This window comes from Saccopteryx bilineata, chromosome 2 (assembly GCF_036850765.1).
Source record: "Saccopteryx bilineata isolate mSacBil1 chromosome 2, mSacBil1_pri_phased_curated, whole genome shotgun sequence".
Classification (NCBI taxonomy): Eukaryota; Metazoa; Chordata; class Mammalia; order Chiroptera; family Emballonuridae; genus Saccopteryx; species Saccopteryx bilineata.
The window spans coordinates 113,600,882-113,621,666 of record NC_089491.1 but is presented as its reverse complement, the minus strand read 5'-3'; the positions used below and the strand labels follow the sequence as shown (position 1 = coordinate 113,621,666).

Sequence of the window (20,785 nt, the reverse complement as noted above, 5' to 3'; positions counted from 1 at the left end):
AAGGTTGTAGAGTTCTCCCCCCAGTCAGGGCACATAGAAGTACCAACCAATGAATGCATAAAAGAGTATAACAACAAATCAATTCTCTCTCTCCTTCTCTCTCTCAAATCAGTAAATTTTTTTTTAAAAAAAGAAAAAGGTAGGTACAAAAGAAATTTGAAAATTTTTCTATCACCCTACCATTCTGAAGCTGAAAATGACAGAGGTATCATCTATACCAGGAGTCAGCAAACTTCCCCAAGGGCCAGTTTTGGCTTTGTGAGCCCACTGTCTGTTGCAACTACTCAACTGTGCTACTGCAGTATGAAAGCAACCACAGACAATAAATACATAAACAAATGAGTGCAGCCATATCAATAAAAATCTATGAGCACTAAAATATGAATTTCATATAGTTTTCATATATCACTAAATATTATTCTTTTGATTTCTCCCAACCATTTAAAAATGTAAAAACCGGCCCTGGTCAGTTGGTTCAGTGGTAGAGCATCGGCCCAAGGTACTGATTTCCCTGGTTCTATTCCCAGTCAGGGCACACAGGACAAGAACATATCTGCATCTCCACCCCTCTCCTGTCCTCATCTCCCTCCCCCCTTCCAGTAGCCATGGCTCAATTGATTCCAGACAGTTGGTCCCAGGCACTGAGGATGGTTCCATGGCCTCCCTTCACCTCAGGACCTAAAAACAGCTCAGTTGTCAATGGAGTGATGTCCAAGATTGGCAGAGCATGGTTCCATAGGGGGCTTGCCAGAGCCTAGTCTGGGCGAATGTGAAGAGTCTGTCTCTCTGCCTTCCTGCTTTCACTTAAAAAAAAAAAAAAAAAGAATGTAAAAACCAATTCTAGCTCAAGGCTGTTCAAAAGTAGAGATAGCCTAATTTTGCCCTTCAGGAAGTAGTTTGCAGACCTCTATCCACAAACATTCTAATCTTTATCCTTGCAAACTTTGAAAACAGAAATTTTAAATTTATTCTCCCCAAAACACGAGTTACTCTTAATCTTCTGATTTGCAAAAACAATTTGTTGTTATTAGAGAAGGCAAATTCAATAGAGAATTTTTTGAAAAAACCTTCATATAACTGACAATGACACTGAAAATTTAGTAGAATGATTTAAAACAGAGGATATACTTCTTTCATTTGAATCAATATATTTGTGAGTCTCCAGCAGCATTAAATCTAATTTAAAAAATGACACTTTGACTAGACCTTCATCCAGAAATAAGTTATTGAAACAAAATTTTTCTTTTCTATTTTTTTCTTTTTTTGAGAGAGCGAGAGGGGAGGGGAAACACAGGGATAGACAGACAGGAAGGGAGAGAGATGAGAAGCATCAGCTTGTTATAGCATCTTAGTTGTTTATTGATTGCTTTCTCATATGTGTCTTGACTGGGGGGCTCCAGCTGAGCCAGTGACCCCTTGCTCAAGCCAGCGACCTCAGGCTCAAGCCAGTCACCTTGGACTTCAAACCAGCAACCATTGGGCTCAAGCCAGCAACAATGGGGTCCTGTCTATGACCCTATGCTCAAGGTGGATGAGCCCATGCTCAAGCCGGTGACCTCAGGTTTTTGAACCTGGGGCCTAACATCCTAAGCCAATGCTCTATCCACTGCACTACTGCCCGGTCAGGCAAAACAAAAATTTTTAAAACATGGTAACATTCAATCACACTCTTCTCACTAACTACAGCATAGGCAAAGTAGGTTTACAGTTGTGAGCACATGAAAAAGTTTATTCTTGTATTATTTATTAATCATTGTATTATTTTTCCATATGAATCCCCTTTGCCCACCCCTGTAGGAAAATGCACACACATACATTTTAGTGAGAAAAAAATATTTTGTACTATTATAAAAATTTTAAAACATTTTTATAATTTGTGCTCTTTTCAAATTTATTTTATAATTTAAGTAACACATTATTAGGAATGTTAGTATATGCATATTATTTATAAGTAATAGTGCCTAGCGAATAAGGAACACTCAGTAAGTATCGGGTATCTTCATTGTAATTAAGTAATGCTCAAGTTTTTCTTTTACTGACCAGGTACATGAACAAAAAATTTGGCATATACAGATCTAAGTAAGAAATTATGGTGGCTTGGAAGATTGTGTTAGCTGTATCAAAATAGAAAGGCAATAGATTGCTTTATGTTCTCGAGGTACTGTCACAAGATTTCTGACAGTTTGAATGTGGGATGAAGAGAGGCCTTAAGGTGACTCCTTTTCTGTGCCTTTACATAAAAGGAAGTGCCACTTATGATTTTCACAGTACTTAAGGCCACGAGTTGAGGTCATGAACTTGAGTCCCAGCACTGCCCATTAACCTATCTATGCCTCACTTTCTTCACAGACAAAATGGTAATAGTGTGTCCTCTATGCCTCACAGCACTATGGAGAGAAAACTAGAGAGAGAGGGGAGGGGAACTAAAAAGTTATACATATATTTTTTCCCCATAGCATAAACATTTAATACAACTGTCTGACATAATATATATAAGCGAAACATCTTTAGATTCTATCTCTTTTTCCCATGTTAAATGCAGACTACTTTGTAAAGCATTCTTTCAACTCTATTTTATATTATCTCAAAATCTGAGATACTGGGGGGAAAATATATGTATAACTTTATAGTTCTTCTTTATGATACTTTTAAGACTCAATTTAGCTACAAAGTATAATTAGATACAAGATTATTCATCATACATAATACAGTGCTAATTTAAATTTACATGTTAAGTTTACCAAAACTGTGCAAACTGAATTTATTCATAATAGTTTTTAATTCTTTTTTTTAGTTTTTAATTCTTAAACCGATACACATATATAAAATACAAAGAAAAAAAATCTTTTCATAAGACAACAGTAAACAGATCATGTGAAGCCAACAATTAAGACAAGAGAAAAACTTTTAGTCCTTTTTTCAAAATTCACAAATAACTGGTTTGAATACAGCTTTCTTTATTACTAAAATCATGTTTAATCAATGTAATTTTCTTTCCCAGGAAGTTTACACAGTGTCAGTGCTATTAGCCATTGTTTGTTAGGGATACGTCAGGAGCCCCAAGACCATGTTTTCCAGATATGCTTTTTCACTAATTGCACAAACTGCATTTCTGGTACTTCACATCTCGCTATAGAGAGGGAAAAGTTTCTTCCTATTTGTTTTCCTTCTACTTCATCTAACAGAATATACATGTAAGTACAGAAGGATAGAGTTAAGCAGAGCTAAAATTAAGGGCAGGCAGGAAAGAAATAAAAATTTTCTTAAATAGTATAACATAATTGCTTTCTCATCTGGTATCCATATATCATTACAAAATTTTCTTGTAGCCAGACAATACTGGAAGAAAAAGTCTTATATTCTGTATACCTCTTGTACATACAAAAATGTGACAAGTCACAGAACTCCTGCTCCAGAGCTTTAACTTTCCACTCTTCTTCACCTTAAATTCCTCTTCCTCTCATCTCTGACTAGCTAACTAAACAAAAAATAAATTAGTTTTAAAATGTTTGTGAAAGAAGATGACCCCAAAAAAGACAAAGGTGAAGGCCAACAGGAGTGGAGCATCATGCTCATTGAAAGCCCACAATCTGAATACATCCACTGCAATACTACTTAAAATGATAAAAATGGTAGAATATGATAAGATTATTCTATCATTACACTGACTATGTAGTAACAAGAAAAGAGGTTATTTGGGAGAAAAAACTACAAAATATATTACAATTATGTGAGCAAATATGTATAGCTAACACTGAAACAGATGTTGCATAAACACAAATGAAGTGTGAGGAAATTTTTCCCTAAAACCTTGTATTACATTAAAAGTTTTAAGAACAGATTTTTAAGAAAATAATATTGGTGAGTGATAATAGCATTAGTTGTTCTAGTAATACCTCAATGTTTTCGATAAGAAACATTTTGGAGGCTAACCTAAAGGAGGCACTCCGGGGCAAGACTTCTTAACAAGAAGTGCTATCCTCTGCCCACCCTCAAGAATATTTATTTATAAGTTGTCAAAATGATCATGAAGGATTTCTAACATTTCCTGGGCAAAGTCAAGTGTGATGGTTAATTCTGTGTGTCACCCTGACTGGGCCATATGGTGTGCCCAGATATTTGTTTAGGCATTATTCTGGTGTTTCTTGAGGGTGTTTCTGGATGAGATAAACATTCATATTAGTTGACTGAGCAAAGGAGAATGTCCTCTATAATGTGGGTGGGCCTGATCCAATACATTGAAGGCCTGAATAGAACAAAAAGCTGATGCGTACAGAATAAAAGAGAATTCTTTCTCCCTTCAGACTTGAATTGAAACATTAGCTTTTCCTGGGTTTTAAGCCCATCAGCCTTAGAACTAGAACTGGAAAAAAAAAAAGGAACTAGAACTGCAGCATCAGCTCTCCTGGTTCTCAGGCCTTTGGACTTGAACTGGAACCACCATTGGCTTTTCTAGGTCCCCAGTCAGCCAACTCACCCTGCAAAACTTGGGACTTGTCGGTCTCAATAATCGCATGAGCCGATTCCTAATATAAGTCTCTTTCTGTCTATATGAAGTTATATATATACACACATCCTATTACTTCTGTTTCTTGGAGAAGCCTGAGTAATACACCAAGGATGTTAAATGTCTTATATCAATGGCACCCCTACTAAGAAAACTGTGGTCGCAGTGATAGGCTAAAGAGCAAAGTGCACCTTCTAACAAGATGTGCCTGCTATGTTCATCCCTCACATCGCCCTAATATTTGATAAAAATCAAAATTAAATTTACCTCCTTTCCTTCCAATATGCATTTCTTAACAGCCTGATACAGGTCACCCAGTGTTCTTTCCTTTTCATAACATTTTAAATTAGAGATTCTACATTTATTAAGGATTTTATTTTTTCTTAGAAGACTTGCAAATATGCATAAAGTTAAGTGTATTTTTCTCAAGATTCCCTCAAAATAATTCTATCAATATATAAAGATCAAAACTTTGCTTCTGGCCAAGATATAAATAGACCAACCTCAAATAGACTAGCTGTGAGTTCCTCCAATTCCTGTCCAAGTTGATCTCGTACTTTAGAAAGCCTCTCACACTCTTCATCTTTTAACTTCAGTTCCTGTGAGAAATGGATATATTATTTTGAATTTCCATAGTTTGAAGTTCGATTCAACAGACAATATAATCTTTACTAATAAAATTACAAAATATTAATACTGTTCCCTCCTACAATGTTCACACTGAAAATGTTTATTTTCAGTGTGCTTGCTATGTGGAACACAATCAGGCAAATCTAATTTACAAAAAATTCTCACATTAAATTTTCATGTTTCTTTCATAAAACATTTAAAGACTAAATATGATTATATATTACATGTGAAAATAAACAATTAAAATTTCCCCTTAACTTTCTTCTGAACATATTTATGTCCAACAAGCAATTTCTTTATTATTTTTTTTTAATTTATTTTTTTTCATTTTTCTGAAGCTGGAAACAGGGAGAGACAGTCAGACAGACTCCCGCATGCGCCCGACCGGGATCCACCCGGCACGCCCACCAGGGGGCAACGCTCTGCCCACCAGGGGGCGATGCTCTGCCCATCCTGGGCGTCGCCATGTTGCGACCAGAGCCACTCTAGCGCCGAGGCAGAGGCCACAGAGCCATCCCCAGCGCCCGGGCCATCTTTGCTCCAATGGAGCCTTGGCTGCGGGAGGGGAAGAGAGAGACAGAGAGGAAAGCGCAGCGGAGGGGTGGAGAAGCAAATGGGCGCTTCTCCTGTGTGCCCTGGCCGGGAATCAAACCCGGGTCCTCCACACGCTAGGCGGACGCTCTACCACTGAGCCAACCGACCAGGGCCAACAAGCAATTTCTTCAATTATGCTTACTCATGTCAATAAAAGTTCAACAAGTTTTTTTCCATGTTTACTTTAACAATTATTTACATATAAATAAATTACGTACCACACTGTAGTCTAAAATTTCTATTAGAAGACTATACATTTTAACATTATAACCAGAGGCAAATGATGCAAACTTAAAATTAGGAAGAATGTTAACAACAAAAATCTATCTTACATTTACACATGATTCCCAACAGGTCACAAAAAGATGTTTAAAAATTCCTATATTAAGGCCCTGGCCGGTTGGCTCAGTGGTAGAGCGTTGGCCTGGCGTGCAAGGGGTCCCGGGTTCAATTCCCGGCCAGGGCACACAGGAGAGGCGCCCATCTGCTTCTCCACCCCTCCCCCTCTCCTTCCTCTCTGTCTCTCTCTTCCCCTCCCGCAGCGAGGTTCCATTGGAACAAAGATGGCCCGGGAGCTGGGGATGGCTCCTTGGCCTCTGCCCCAGGCACTAGAGTGGCTCTGGTCGCCGCAGAGCAACGCCCCGGAGGGGCAGAGCATGGCCCACTGGTGGGCGTGCCAGGTGGATCCCGGTTGGGCGCATGAAGGAGTCTGTCTGACTGTCTCTCTCCGTTTCCAGCTTCGGAAAAATACAAAAAAAAAAAAAAATTCCTATATTAAGACATTATTGTATGGTGTCTGTAGGGTACGAGGTTTATTGGGATGACCACTTAGTAAGTTTCATAATGTCTAATCACTGAGGTATACACATGAAACTAATATAATATTGTATGTCAACTGCACTGAAAAATAAAAATGATTTAAAATTTTAAAAAAAATTTAAGATATTACAAATATGCAATTTTATAAGTTGCCCTAAATTAATCTTTCAAACTGAGATAAAAAAATTCAAGCCCCTTATATATTGGTCACAACTACACTAATAAAATAATGAGTTAGTTATATTATAATTGTGGTGGCAACACAGTTTTTGACTCTCCCAAGGACAGCTCCTGAAAGCTAAGTATACCAACTGGGATATCAGAGAACCCAATGACTACATCTTCAATAAACGTAAGTAAAAGAGAATCCCCTAGAATCTCCGACTATGAGAGAATGTAGCTACATGTCAGCACTGCAGGATCAGCAACTGTGTGAAAGGGAGAACAAGAAGTCAATGAGACTACAGAGGCACCCTGAAAAATCTCAGAACCTAAATTACGTATGTCCTCAAAGCAGAGGATTCTACCATTGGTGGAAACTGGGAGAAAAAATCTGAGAACAAATGGAACAAAAGGGAATGGTTTTCCCAGGCTCCCTGTTGTAGGTGAGTGTAGAAGGCTGTCCTAAGGCAGCACACAGTGCTGTGAAGCTCTGCACTCAGGTAGCTCAAAGCATCCAGCAAAAAAACCCTTCCAGGACAGAGCTCCACACAAAGGAAAACTCATAATCTGAAACCAAATTGCAGGACAAGAATAATGTAGGGAGAGAAAGAGAGAGACTGGCAGACAGACACACTTCAGATATTAAAGGAAGAAGGTGAGGGCAAAGTTCCAAAGGAAACAGAGTGCAGAAAATACTATAAAAAATAACTATGTTATGATGAAGTGTTAAGCCAGTAAAGCTCACAGAGACACTGGGCTATAGGAGAAAACCTTCTCAAACAAGGCTTACCTCTGAGAAAGAGAAGTGGCTACAAAGATATACCAATAATAGAAGGGGAGCCCTTGAATGTAAAACTAAAAAAGCTAAACTGGTTTATCCTACACTCCTTGACAGCAACTGCCTCATAATAGTCCAGGAAAACAATTTATTGAAACATGGAAAAAATATATGAAGTTATCACAATAAAAAGTTAAACACAGCCTAACCAGGCAGTGGCGCAGTGGATAGGGCATTGGACTGGGACTCAGAGGACCCAGGTTCGAGACCCCAAGGTCGACAGCTTGAGCGTGGGCTCATCTGGTTTGAGCAAGGCTCACCAGCTTGAGCCCAAGGTCACTGACTTGAGCACAGGCTCAACCAGCTTGATCGTAGGATCATAGACATGACCCTATGGTCACTGACTTGAGCCCAAAGGTTGCTGGCTTGAAGCCCAAGGACGCTGGCTTGAGCAAGGGGTCACTGGCTCAGCTGGAGCCTCCTCCACCTCCCATCAAGGCACATATGAGAAAGCAATCAATGAACAACTAAGGTGCCACAATATGAGTTGATGCTTCTCATCTCTTTCCCTTCCTGTCTGTCCTTGCCTCTCTCCCTTAAAAAATAAATACGTTGTATAGGAGTAACAAAATAGATATTGCAGAATAAAATACTGACAATAAAGATATAGAAATAGAACCTATCCACAATGAAATAGAAGATTTAAAAAAACTGAACAGAGTGCCAGTTAGCTATGGAACTTTAAGCAATCCAATGTACATGCAAAAGTAGTCCCAAGGAAGAGGAGAGATTTTCAAGAAATAATAGCCAAATTCTATAAAAATTAACCCACAGTTTCAAAAATTTCAGTAAGTCCCAAGCACAAGAAACCTCAAGACAACTACACCAAAGTACACCGTAATGGAATAGCTTACAGCCAGTGATAAAGAGGAATCTCACATCTCATGTGAGGAACAAAGGTAAGGATAACAGCTGAACTCTGTGAGAAACAATGCATACTGAAGACATTTGAACAACATCTTTAAGATACTAAAAGAAAAAAGTGTCAATCTAAAGTTTTTACCAAGTGAAAATGTCTTTCAAAAAACATGGGTACAAAGAAGACCTCTTCAGATATACAACAGCTGAAAATAAGTTATCATCAGCAAACACACTCAACAAAATTTAAATTAAAGAATGTCCTTCAAGTAGGAAGAGAATAGCATCAGATGGCTGGACCTACATGAAGTAATGAAGAGCAGAGGAAATCAGCTACTCCAGTAAATATAAAGATTCTTTCTCATTTAGATCCCTTTAAAGAATAATCAACTGTTTAATGCAAAAATAGTAACAATGCACTGTGGAATTTAAAAAGTAAAATGTATGACACTCACAGCACAAAGGCTGAGAGGGGAAAGACAGAAATACACTTCTATAAGGTCCTTACACTATATGTAAGGTAGTGTACCATTATTAGAAGATAGGCTGTGATAAGTTAAAAATCTAAGCTATGAATCCTAAACAATCACTGAATTAGCACAACATATAAAGTTAATAAGCCAAATAAACAAGATGAAATCATAAAAAATATGGAATTAATCCAAAAGAAGGTGGAAAAGGAGGAAAGAGGGGTGAACAGATGGGACAAACAGAAAGCAAATAGTAAGAATGCAGATTTAAATCAAACCATATCAATATCATATTAATGTAAATGGTCCAAACACACTAATAGTAGAGATTATGAGAAAGAATAAATGGCAAAACTTACCTCCATGCTGCCTATAAGAAATCCACTTTAAATGGAAAATCAAAACTAGATTAGAAGTAAAATGGAAAATGGTAACCATCAGATCTCTCTAAAAGAATAATCAGAGTGAAGACAATGGCTACTGACTTATTTTTGATTCACAAATTCCCACAATTCAGGGAAGTATTAATTAATACTGTCTTGAACTCTTCATAATAAAATTCACCATTCATATGTGTTCACGTTATTATTATTTCAATTACCTCAAAAGTACCTCTAAATGTAGCCAAATAAAGATTTCAAAATAAATTAACTTGAACTAAGAAACTAGTGATCTGTTCTGATCAATAAATACCTATAAAGTACTCTCAAAGATGAATATATATGCTCAGTAGTTCTATATAAAATGTGATTTTACTTAATACTGTGTATTAAGATAATGGACTTTGAGCTGTATGGTAGTAGCCAAATACAATCTCATCTCAGCATACCCCTTCTCTTTGGGAAAAGACTTCAAAAGCTATTGATTTTTCTTTCAGATAAAATATATTTAACTGGGAAAAAAAATATATATGTATTATATGTATATATATGTACTATATATATGTTATATATATTTATAATATAGATATTTGATATATATTATATATATATACACATATATATATTTAACCAAAATGTTTGAACATATCTGCATGGCTGTTGAACCATTAGCCATTCCTTAAAGAATTTATAAAGAAACATCTATTCCAGGCATTGCACTGTATTATGCCAAGTGTTGGGGATACAAAATAATCAATAAGAATCTGAAATATACACACACTGGATAGACAAAGGTATGATCGCACAAGAAGGTGGGCCAAAGCACAGAAGAAAAAATAATATCAAATGCCAAAGGACTGAGTCTTTCTCCTTCCTCACAGACCTGAGGGAGGGAGGCACTGTTTCCGCAGGCTTTGTCTCAGATCTGACAAGTTGGGAGGAGAGTCTGGGGGAACGAGCAGAGTAAGGGGTGACCACCAAGAACAGGGAGCAGGGCTGCTTCCCAGCATCTGCTGCACCCGTGATTGCAGGGCTGAGCTACTACAGGCACGAGGCACACAAAGCCAGTCACAAGCTCCCAAGAACTGCAGGCAAACAGCTTGTGGAGATTGGCCCACAGGACACTGGGGCGCACTTGATCTGCCCACCCGACTGGCACAATTTAGCATTGTGGTGCCAGACGTACTTGATCTGGGATCTGCACACCACCAGCTCTGAAGCTCAGGCATGAGCTTGCCAAAGGGAGTTTAGCATGTGTGGATGGGAAGCCCCTAACCTGCAAACTCTGCCCCAGCTGCTCCTGAAACTCAGGGACACCGGCTTGTGGTGCGCACCCCCTGCCCAGCCCAGAGCTGTGCTTACAGAGCTTAAAGTAGTAGCAGAGGGGGGACTGGACTCTGTCACCCCAGCCACCCAGTTCATCATTGCTCCCCTTGCTGTGAAAACAGCAGTGGTGGCTGACCCCCCTCCACTACGTCTACAGGCTGCTCTCTTCCTGTGAGAGGCGGGGGCACTCAGAAATAGATGCCCTGCTCTATTGGGATGTGAGGGAGGGCTTTGTTAGCCAAGGCCGGCATTATAAAGTTGCAAAGCCCTAGCAACAAGCCCTTTCACCAACGTGACAACCCTGCGTTCATCACTACAAAGGTGACAGCTAAGCCTTAACAGATCACCCAAGAATCCTGCAGAGGCAAATCTTGTAGTGCAGCACCCCCTGCCAGAAAAAGGAATAATTATCTTTTATTGGGGTTATTAATAATACCATCCACAAATGCCATCAAGGAAAAAAATCAAATATAAATATACAAGACAGAGCTGTAGCTCAAATTGATGATAAAAAATCTCCAGGAAAAAATCTCAATTACATGGAAACCTTGGAGCTTAATGACAGTGAATTCAAAATTGAAGCTCTAAAAATACTCAATAAGAGCCTGACCTGTGGTGGTGCAGTAGATAAAGCATCAACCTGGAATGCTGAGGTCACTGGTTCAAAACCCCGGGCTTGTCAGGTCAAGGCACATATGGGAGTTGATGCTTCCTGCTCCTCCCCCTGTTCTATCTCTCTCTCTCTCCTATCTCTCTAATAAAAATGAATAAATAAAATCTAAAAATAAAATAAAATAAAAAAATAACGCGAGTTTAAAAAAATAAATAATAAAATACTCAATAAGATACAATAAAACACTTAAAGGTAATTTAGTGACCTCAAAAAACAACTTAATGAACAAAAGGAGTACTTCATCAAAGAAACTGAAACTATAAAACAGAACCAAACAGAGATGAAAAACTCAATACACAAACTGAAAAATGAGGTAACAAGCTTAGCCAACAGAACAAGCCAGATAGAGGAGAAAATCAGTGACACTGAAGACAGGCAACTAGAGATACTACAGAGAAAAGAAGAGAGAGACTCACGAATTTAAAAAAATGGCAAAGTCCTAAAAGAACTGTCTGACTTCATCAGGAAGAGCAATATAAGAATAATGGGTATATTAGAAGAGGAAGAGAGGGCAAAAGGAATAGAGAACATATTAAAACAAATAATCAGTGAGAACTTCTCAAGTTTGTGGAAAGAGAGCCTCGAATCCAAGAAGTAGACAGAACGTCAAGTTACCTCAACCTAAACAGACCTACTCCAAGGCACATCATAATGAAATTATCACAAATCAATGACAAAGAATCCTCAAGGAAGCTAGGGAGAAGAATGATATAACATATAAAGGCCCATTAGGATATCAATCGATTTCTCAGCAGAAACTCTAGAAGCCAGAAGTGGACCCCAACATTTAAAGTACTGAAAAGAGAGGAACTACCAACCAAAAATACTATATCCATCAAAGCTATCCATCAAATATGAAGGGGCAATGAACACATTTACAGACATAAAAAAGCTGAGGGAATTTATCACCAGAAAACCCCCACTACAGGAAATACTAAAGGGGGTTATCCAACCAGATACAAAGAACAAAACAAGAAAAAATTACAAGTAAAAAAATTTTAACAAAACCACAAAAACAAGGATAATCTGTGACAACAATAACATAAAAGGGGAGAGGATAAAGATCAGCAGTAACAAAGGAAGATGGAGTACAGAAGCACTCATGAGATAATGGACTCTAATAAATATAATTTTTCTTCCAATAACCTAATGGGAATCACCCCTGAAAATGCCACTAATAAATATGACATTTTTTTCTTCTAATAACCTAATGGTAACCACCCTGAAAATGTTACTACTGAAACACATAGCTTAAAAAAAGAAAAAACAGAAGACAGAAGTATGGAATACCACCACATAAAAACAAATGACAGAGAGGAAGACAAGATGGCGCTGGAGTAGGCAGATGTACCAACAACCACCTCCCAGAACCAAAGTGGATTACAAACTAATTTTAAGAACTATCATCTGGAAAAACCAACTTTGGACTAAACTAAGAGGACTCTTCAACCAAGGAACACTGAAGCCACACTGAGACTAGTAGGATAAGCGGAAATGCGGAGAGGGCTGCCCAGCTCCCTGGAGTGAACAGCAGCCAGGAGAGACTTGCATGGTGGGAAGTGAGTTTAGCAGAGAGGGGAGGGACCTGAGTTCCAGGAACAAAGCCCCAGCCTGCAGCCCCAGAGCCTAGAAGAGGCGTATGGACAGTATTTAGCTGGAAACAAGTCAGGATACTGTTTGTGAGAAAGAGTCTGATTTCTCAGACCCAGGATTCTTCTTAAAGGGATCGCGCAGAACACCTCTCTCATAACCACTCACCCAGGACTCCGGGGGACAGCAAGAGAGGAGAGGACCGGAGTGGCAGGAAGAGGGTACAGGGAGAATCATTCTGGGAGACAGCTACCCTAACCCCTGGGACGAGTCACTCCCCAAATCTAAAGAGAATATTTCCCCCGGAAACAGCAATACCAGCAAAGGGAAGCAGGACACCAGCCAAACAAGCTCTCCAGCAGCACTCAGAGCAGAGTTGCTCAGAAGGAGGGAGCTTTCAGGGCTACAGTAGTGAGTCTAAGGGTCTGAGCTGCAGCGCCGCCACCCACACGGCTGAGGGTCGCCGGAGGGTGGGCAGCAGCGGGACGCGGAGGTGCGGTTCTGTCGGCAGGGGCAGAAGCCAGCTGGCCGCCACTGGGCTCAGATGTGAGCTCAGCCTTGCCAGGCTGGGGAGGAGGGGGCATGCAAAAGCAGTCAAGCCCAGCTGCCTCCAGTCTGCAATCTGGCCTGCAGGGAAAGAGCGGGAACACCGGAAGGGGTGGAGACCAGCTCTTGAGCAAGGGCGCAGGAGCACAGCCTTGTCCCACCCCAGAACAGGCAGAGTCCCACTACTGACCGTGGGCACGCAGTCCCGCCTGGCCTGTGGAGCCAAGGTTAGCAGCCGTTCCACAAGCGGGCTCCTCCTGCAAGGGTGGGGCAAAAGCCCAGAAACAGGCTAAGCAAAGGAGGTGCTCGCCACTGCCGTCAGGGCCGAGCATAACGACACCCACAGGGGCGGGGCAAAGGCCAAGGCCACCAAGGCTTGTACACCTGAGCACGTGATCACAGCCACTACCCGTGAAGGAAAGGTGGAAACCACAGCAACAGCCCCAGTGAGAAGACACCAGCAACACCCAAACCCAAAAGCCCTAGGCAGCAACAGAAGAGGGGGTGGCGGGCCTGCAGACAGACCATACCTAGGGAACAGAGGCCATACCCAGTGGACTCCAGAGGCCAAAACCTTCCTTTACAAAGAGAAAATGTGAAGGCAAAGAAATGCAACACAAATGAATCAAGAGAAATTCCCAGAAAAGGACCTGAATGAATCAGATATAACCAACTTACCAGATGCAGAGTTTAAAATAATGATTGTTAGGATGCTCAAAGATATCAGAACAACAATAGATGGTCATTATGAAAACCTAAATAAAGAGATAGCAAATATAAAAAAGGACATTGAAATAATAAAAAAGAATCAGTCAGAAATGACAAATACAATACCTGAAATAAAGAACACAATAGAAGAAATTAAAAGCAGGATGGATAAAGCGGAGAATCGAATCAGCGAGTTAGAGGACACGATAAATAAAGGCATGGAAGAAGAGCAGAAAAAAGAAAAGAGACTCAAAAAGTCTGAGGAAACTCTTAGAGAGCTCTGTGACAACATGAAGAGAAATAACATCCGCATCATAGGGGTTCCTGAGGAAGAAGAGAAAGAAAAAGGGATAGAGACTTTGTTCAAGCATATCACAGCTGAAAACTTCCCTCAATTAAAGCAGGAAAACATCTCACAAGCACAGAGAACTCCATTAAAGAGAAACTCAAAGAAACCAACACCAAGACACATCATACTTAAAATACCAAAGCTAAATGATAAAGAGAAAATATTAAAAGCTGCGGGAGAAAAAAAGACTATCACCTACAAAGGAGCCCCTATAAGGATGACTTCTGACTTCTCAACAGAAACACTTGAGGCCAGAAGGGAATGGCAAGAAATATTCAAAGTAATGCAGAACAAGAGCCTACAACCAAGACTACTTTATCCAGCAAGGCTATCATTTAAAATTGAAGGATATTTTGAAATAAAAAGCTTTCCAGACAAAAAAATACTCAAGGAATTCACTACAACCAAACCAAGGCTGCAAGAAATGCTAAGGGACCTGTTGTAAACAGAACAAAGGAGAAAAAGAATATAGCAAAAGAGGAATACAGTTTTAAAGAATAAAATGGCAATAAACAATTATATATCAATAATAACCTTAAATGTAAATGGATTAAATGATCCGATCAAAAGACATAGGATAAGAATGGACCCTATGGATAAGAAAACAGGACCCATACATATGTTGTTTACAAGAGATACACCTTAAATCAAAAGATGCACATAGATTGAAGATAAAAGGATGGAAAAAATATTTCATTAAAATGGAAATGAAAAAAACGCTGGGGTAGCAATACTTATATCAGACAAAATGGACTTCAAAACAAAGACTATAGTTAGAGATAAAGAAGGTCACTATATAATGATAAAGGGAGCAATCCAAAAGGAAGATATAACCATTATAAATATCTACACACCTAATATAGGAGCACCTAAATATATGAAGCAGACTTTGATGGATTTAAAGGCCTAGATCAACAGCAATACTATAATAGTAGAAGATTTCAATACCCCACTAACATCACTAGATAGATCCTCAAGAAAGAAAATTAACAAAGAAACAGCAGACTTAAAAGACATACTAGATCAACTCAATTTAATAGATATCTTCAGAACCTTTCCCCTAAAACAGCAGAATACACATTCTTTTCAAGCACTCATGGTACATTCTCTAGAATAGACCACATGTTAGGGCACACAAGCGGTCTCAACAAATTTAAGAAGATTGAAATCATATCAATCAATTTCTCTGATCACAATGGCATTAAACTATAGAAATCAACCACGACCGAAAAACTGAAAAATACTCAAACACTTGCAAACTAAATAGCATGTTATTAAATAACAAATGGGTAAACAATGAGATCAAAGAAGAAATAAAAAAAATTCCTACAAACGAATGATAATGAGCATACATCAATTCAAAATTTATGGGACACAGTAAAAGCAGTCCTGAGAGGGAAGTTCATAGCATTACAGGCACACCTCAAGAAGCTAGAAAAAGCTCAAATAAACAATTTGACCCTACATCTAAAAGAACTAGAAAAAGAACAGCAAGTAAAGCCTAGAGCTAGTTGAAGGAAGGAAATAATAAAGATCAGAGCAGAAATAAATGACATAGAGGCTAAAGAAACAATACAGAGGATCAATGAAACCAAGATCTGGTTCTTTGAAAAGGTAAACAAGATCGATGAACCTTTAACCAGACTCACCAAGAAAAAAAGAGAGAGGACTCAAATAAATAAAATCAGAAACAAGAGTGGAGAAATAACAACTGACATAACAGAAATACAAAATATTGTAAGAAAATACTATGAAGAACTGTATGCCAAAAAACTAGACAACCTAGATAAAATGGACAAATTCCTTGAAACATATAATCTTCCAAAAATTATTCTGGAAGAATCAGAAAACCTAAACAGGCCAATTACAACAAATGAGATTGAAACCGTCATCAAAAAACTCTCAAAAAAGAAAAGTCCTGGGCCTGATGGCTTCACAAGTGAATTCTACCAAATATTCAAAGAACTAACTCCTATCCTTCTCAAGCTATTTCAAAAAATTCAAGAGGAAGGAAGACTTCCAAGCTCCTTTTATGAGGCGAGCATATTCTGATTCCAAAACCAGGCAAAGACAACACAAAGAAAAAAAACTATAGGCCAATATCCCTGATGAATTTAGATGCTAAAATCCTCAACAAAATATTAGCAAACCGGATCCAGCAATCTATGAAAAAAATCATACATCATGATCAAGTGCGATTTATTCTTGGGAGGCAAGGCTGATACAATATTCGCAAATCAATCAATGTGATTCATCACATAAACAAAAGAAAGGAGAAAAACCACATGATAATTTCAATAGATGCAGAAAAAGCATTTGATAAAATCCAGCACCCATTCATGATCAAAACTCTCAGCACAGTGGGAATACTGGGAACATACCTTAACACGATAAATACCATCTATGACAAACCCACAGCTAACATCATTCTCAATGGGCAAAAATTAAAAGCAACCCCCTTAAGATCAGGAACAAGGCAGGGGTGCCCCTTTTCACCACTCTTATTCAACATAGTTCTGGAAGTCCTAGCCACAGCAATCAGACAAGAAAAAGAAATAAAAGGCATCTAAATAGGAAAAGAAGTAAAACTATCATTATTTGCAGATGATATGATATTGTATATAGAAAACCCTAAAGTCGCAGTCAAAAAACTACTAGACCTGATAAATGAATTTGGCAAGGTGGCAGGATATAAAATTAATACTCAGAAATCAGAGGCATTTTTATACACTAACAATGAACTGTCAGAAAGAGAAATTAAGGAATCAATCCCCCTTACCATTGCAACCAAAAAAATAAAGTACCTAGGAATAAATTTAACCAGGGAGATTAAAGACTTGTACTCAGAAAATTATAAAACATTGATAAAAGCAATCAGAGAAGATACAAACAAGTGGAGGCATATACTGTGCTCATGGTTAGGAAGAATAAACATCATTAAAATGTCTATATTACCCAAAGCAATTTATAAATTCAATGCAATACCGATTAAAATACCAATGACTTACTTCATAGATATAGAACACATATTCCAAGAATTTATATGGAACCAAAAGAGAACACGAATAGCCTCAGCAATCTTGAAAAAGAAGAATAAAGCGGGAGATATCACACTTCCGGATATCAAGTTATATTATAAGGCCACTGTACTCAAAACAGCCTGGTACTGGCAAAAGAACAGGCATATAGATCAATGGAACAGAACAGAGAACCGAGAAATAAACCCACACTTTTTTGGACAACTTTGACAAAGGAGATAAGAGCATACATTGGAGTAAAGACAGCCTCTTCAACAAATGCTGTTGGGAAAAATGGACAGCTACCTGCAAAAAAATGAAACTAGACCACCAACTTACACCATTGCAAAAATACTCTCAAAATGGATAAAAGACTTAAATGTAAGCCGTAAAACCATAAGCATCTTAGAAGAAAACATAGGCAGTAAGCTCTCTGTCATCTCTCGCAGCAATATATTTGCAGATTTGTCTCCACAGGCAAGTGAAATAAATAAAAGGATAAACAAATGGGACTTTATCAAATTAAAAAGCTTCTGCACAGCTAAAGACAATAAGAACAGAATAAAAAGACAAAATACACAATGGAAGAATATATTTGACAATGTGTCTGATAAGGGGTTAATAACCAAAATTTATAAAGAACTTGTAAAACTTAATACCAGGAAGACAAACAATCCAATCCAAAAATCGGCAAAAGAAATGAATAGACACTTCTCCAAAGAGGACATACAGACGGCCAATAGGCATATGAAAAAATGCTCAACATCACTAATCATTAGAGAAATGCAAATTAAAACCACAATGAGATATCACCTCACACCAGTCAGAATGGCGCTCATCAACAAAACAACACAGAATAAGTGCTGGCGAGGATGTGGAGAAAAGGGAACCCTCCTGCACTGCTGGTGAGAATGCAGACTGGTGCAGCCACTGTGGAGAACAGTATGGAGATTCCTCAAGAAATGAAAAGTCAAACTGCCTTTTGACCCAGTTATACCAATGTTAGGAATATACCCCAAAAACACCGTAGCACTGTTTGAAAAGAAGAAATGCACCCCCATGTTTATGGCAGCATTGTTCACAATAGCAAAGATCTGGAAACAGCCCAAGTGTCTGTCAGTGGATGAGCGGATTAAAAAGCTTTGGTACATATATACTATGGAATACTACTCAGCCATAAGAAAGGATGACATCGGATCTTTTACAACAACATGGATGGACCTTGATAACATTATACTGAGCGAAATAAGTAAATCAGAAAAAACTAAGAACTATATGATTCCATACATAGGTGGGACATAAAAATGAGACTCGGAGATATGGACAACAGTGTTGGGGTTACACGGTAGGGGGAGGAGAGGGAGGGAGTTGGTGGAGGGGAGGGGCACAAAGAAAACCAGTTAGAAGGTGAGGGAAGACAATTTTATCAATGTCACCCCATTAAAATTAATCAAAAAAAAAAAAAAAAAAAGAATGTGTCTCACAGCTAATACAGGCAGTTAGAAGAATAGTATAAGGATGCTAATTCTGCTTCTCGGGCCACATCCTAAAAAAGGGGCCCCAAGAAAATTGGTGATTTGGCTCCTCTGATTCTGCCAATTGGATTTAAAAAAATAAGTCAGGAACGCCCTGAAATGGAACTAACAATTCAAGGGCATAAATTTAAAGGACTTTTAGATACCGGAGCTGATGTATCTGTTATTGCTAAACTACATTGGCCTCCTTTTGGCCCACTCATGCAGCAGCCACAGAATTACAAGGTATAGGGCAGAGTAAATCCCCTCAACAAAGTTCTAGTTTTCTACATTGGGAAGATTAAGAAGGTGATTCTGGATCTTTTAAGCCTTATGTGGTCCCTGGATGGCCAGTTAATTTATGGGGTAGAGATGTTTTGAAAAATATGGGAGTGTTGCTTGTAAGTCCTAATGGTTTAGTCAGTACTCAGATGCTTGATCGGGGATTTCAAAGACTTGTAGGTCAACATAGAGCTCCATGTTTTATAGGACATACTCAAGTTCACTCCATGCTCCCTGGAGCTTTAGCACAAGGGAATGCCCTTGTTGATCAAGCTACCCAAAAGAAAATTATTTGGAGCAACCATGACAGATCGAGCAATTCAGTCTCATACTATTCATCACCAGAACACTGCAGTCCTGAGTAAACATTTTCAACTGTCTCGGGAAGCAGCATGCAGATTGGGAAATCCTGTCCAAGGGGTCCTATACTACAATCTGTCCCTTCATTTGGAGTTAACCCTCAAGGACCCCTACCAGGACAACTTTGGCAAATGGATGTTACTCATATACCTTCATTTGGCAAAAAGTCCTATGTCCACGTTACAGTAGATACCTATTCTGGATCTGTAGTAACCCCTGTCAGAACAGGAGAGGCTGCTAAGCATGTTATAGCTCATTGTCTGTATGTATTTTTCTATTATTGGATTTCCTAAACTGCTTAAACTGACAATGCTCCTGCATATGTAGCAAAAGCATTTACTCTATTTTGTCAAACCTTTCGAATTATGTGTATTTCTTACAATCTTTAAAGTCAAGGTATCATTAAAGTATACCCAGAAAATATTTTAAGGTCAATTTAAAAAAACTTAAAAGGGGGAATCACATCCTGGAACTCCTACGGGTCTACTATATTATGCTTTTTACTTAAAAAAAAAATTTTTTTTTTTTGTATTTTTCTGAAGCTGGAAACGGGGAGAGACAGTCAGACAGACTCCTGCATGTGCCCGACTGGGATCCACCCGGCATGCCCACCAGGGGGCGACACTCTGCCCACCAGAGGGCGATGCTCTGCCCCTCCGGGGCATCGCTCTGTTGCGACCAGAACCACTCTAGCGCCTGGGGCAGAGGCCAAGGAGCCATCCCCAGTACCCGGGCCATCTTTGCTCCAATGGAGCCTCCCTGCAGGAGGGGAAGAGAGAGACAGAGAGGAAAGAGAGGGGGAGGGGTGGAGAAGCAGATGGACGCTTCTCCTGTGTGCCCTGGCCGGAAATCGAACCCGGGACTTCTGCACTCCAGGCCGACGCTCCACCACTGAGCAAACCGGCCAGGGCTACTTAAAATTTTTTAAATTTCTTTTGAATGCTGATGAACAGGAGATGCCAAATACTTTTCTCCTGCAAACTTCTACCTTCTTTTATTTGATCCAGCTAATAACACTGTTTTGTCTTTTTCCAGATAGCTCCAGATATACGGAAAAGCTTTATATAGGCTTGGGGATTCACGGATGGGGATTCTCAAACCCCTCAGAGAGATCTTCTGAGAATGGCTTTTAAGATACCTAGAGGCAGAAAAAGCCCAATAG

General features: G+C 39.0%; 1 protein-coding gene across 2 annotated transcripts in view; it reads right to left on the bottom strand.

Annotated features, from left to right (window-relative positions):
- The window catches only part of RAB3IP (RAB3A interacting protein), a 62,075-nt gene that overhangs the window by 18,815 nt on the left and 22,475 nt on the right, over positions 1-20,785 (bottom strand). Inside the window, exon 5 of one of the 2 annotated variants that reach the window (XM_066257652.1) lies at positions 5,011-5,106. In XM_066257652.1, coding sequence (XP_066113749.1) covers positions 5,011-5,106 — 96 coding nt within the window. Of the gene's footprint in view, positions 1-5,010; positions 5,108-20,785 lie in introns of those variants that run through there. The other variant, XM_066257653.1, reaches the window with a different exon arrangement.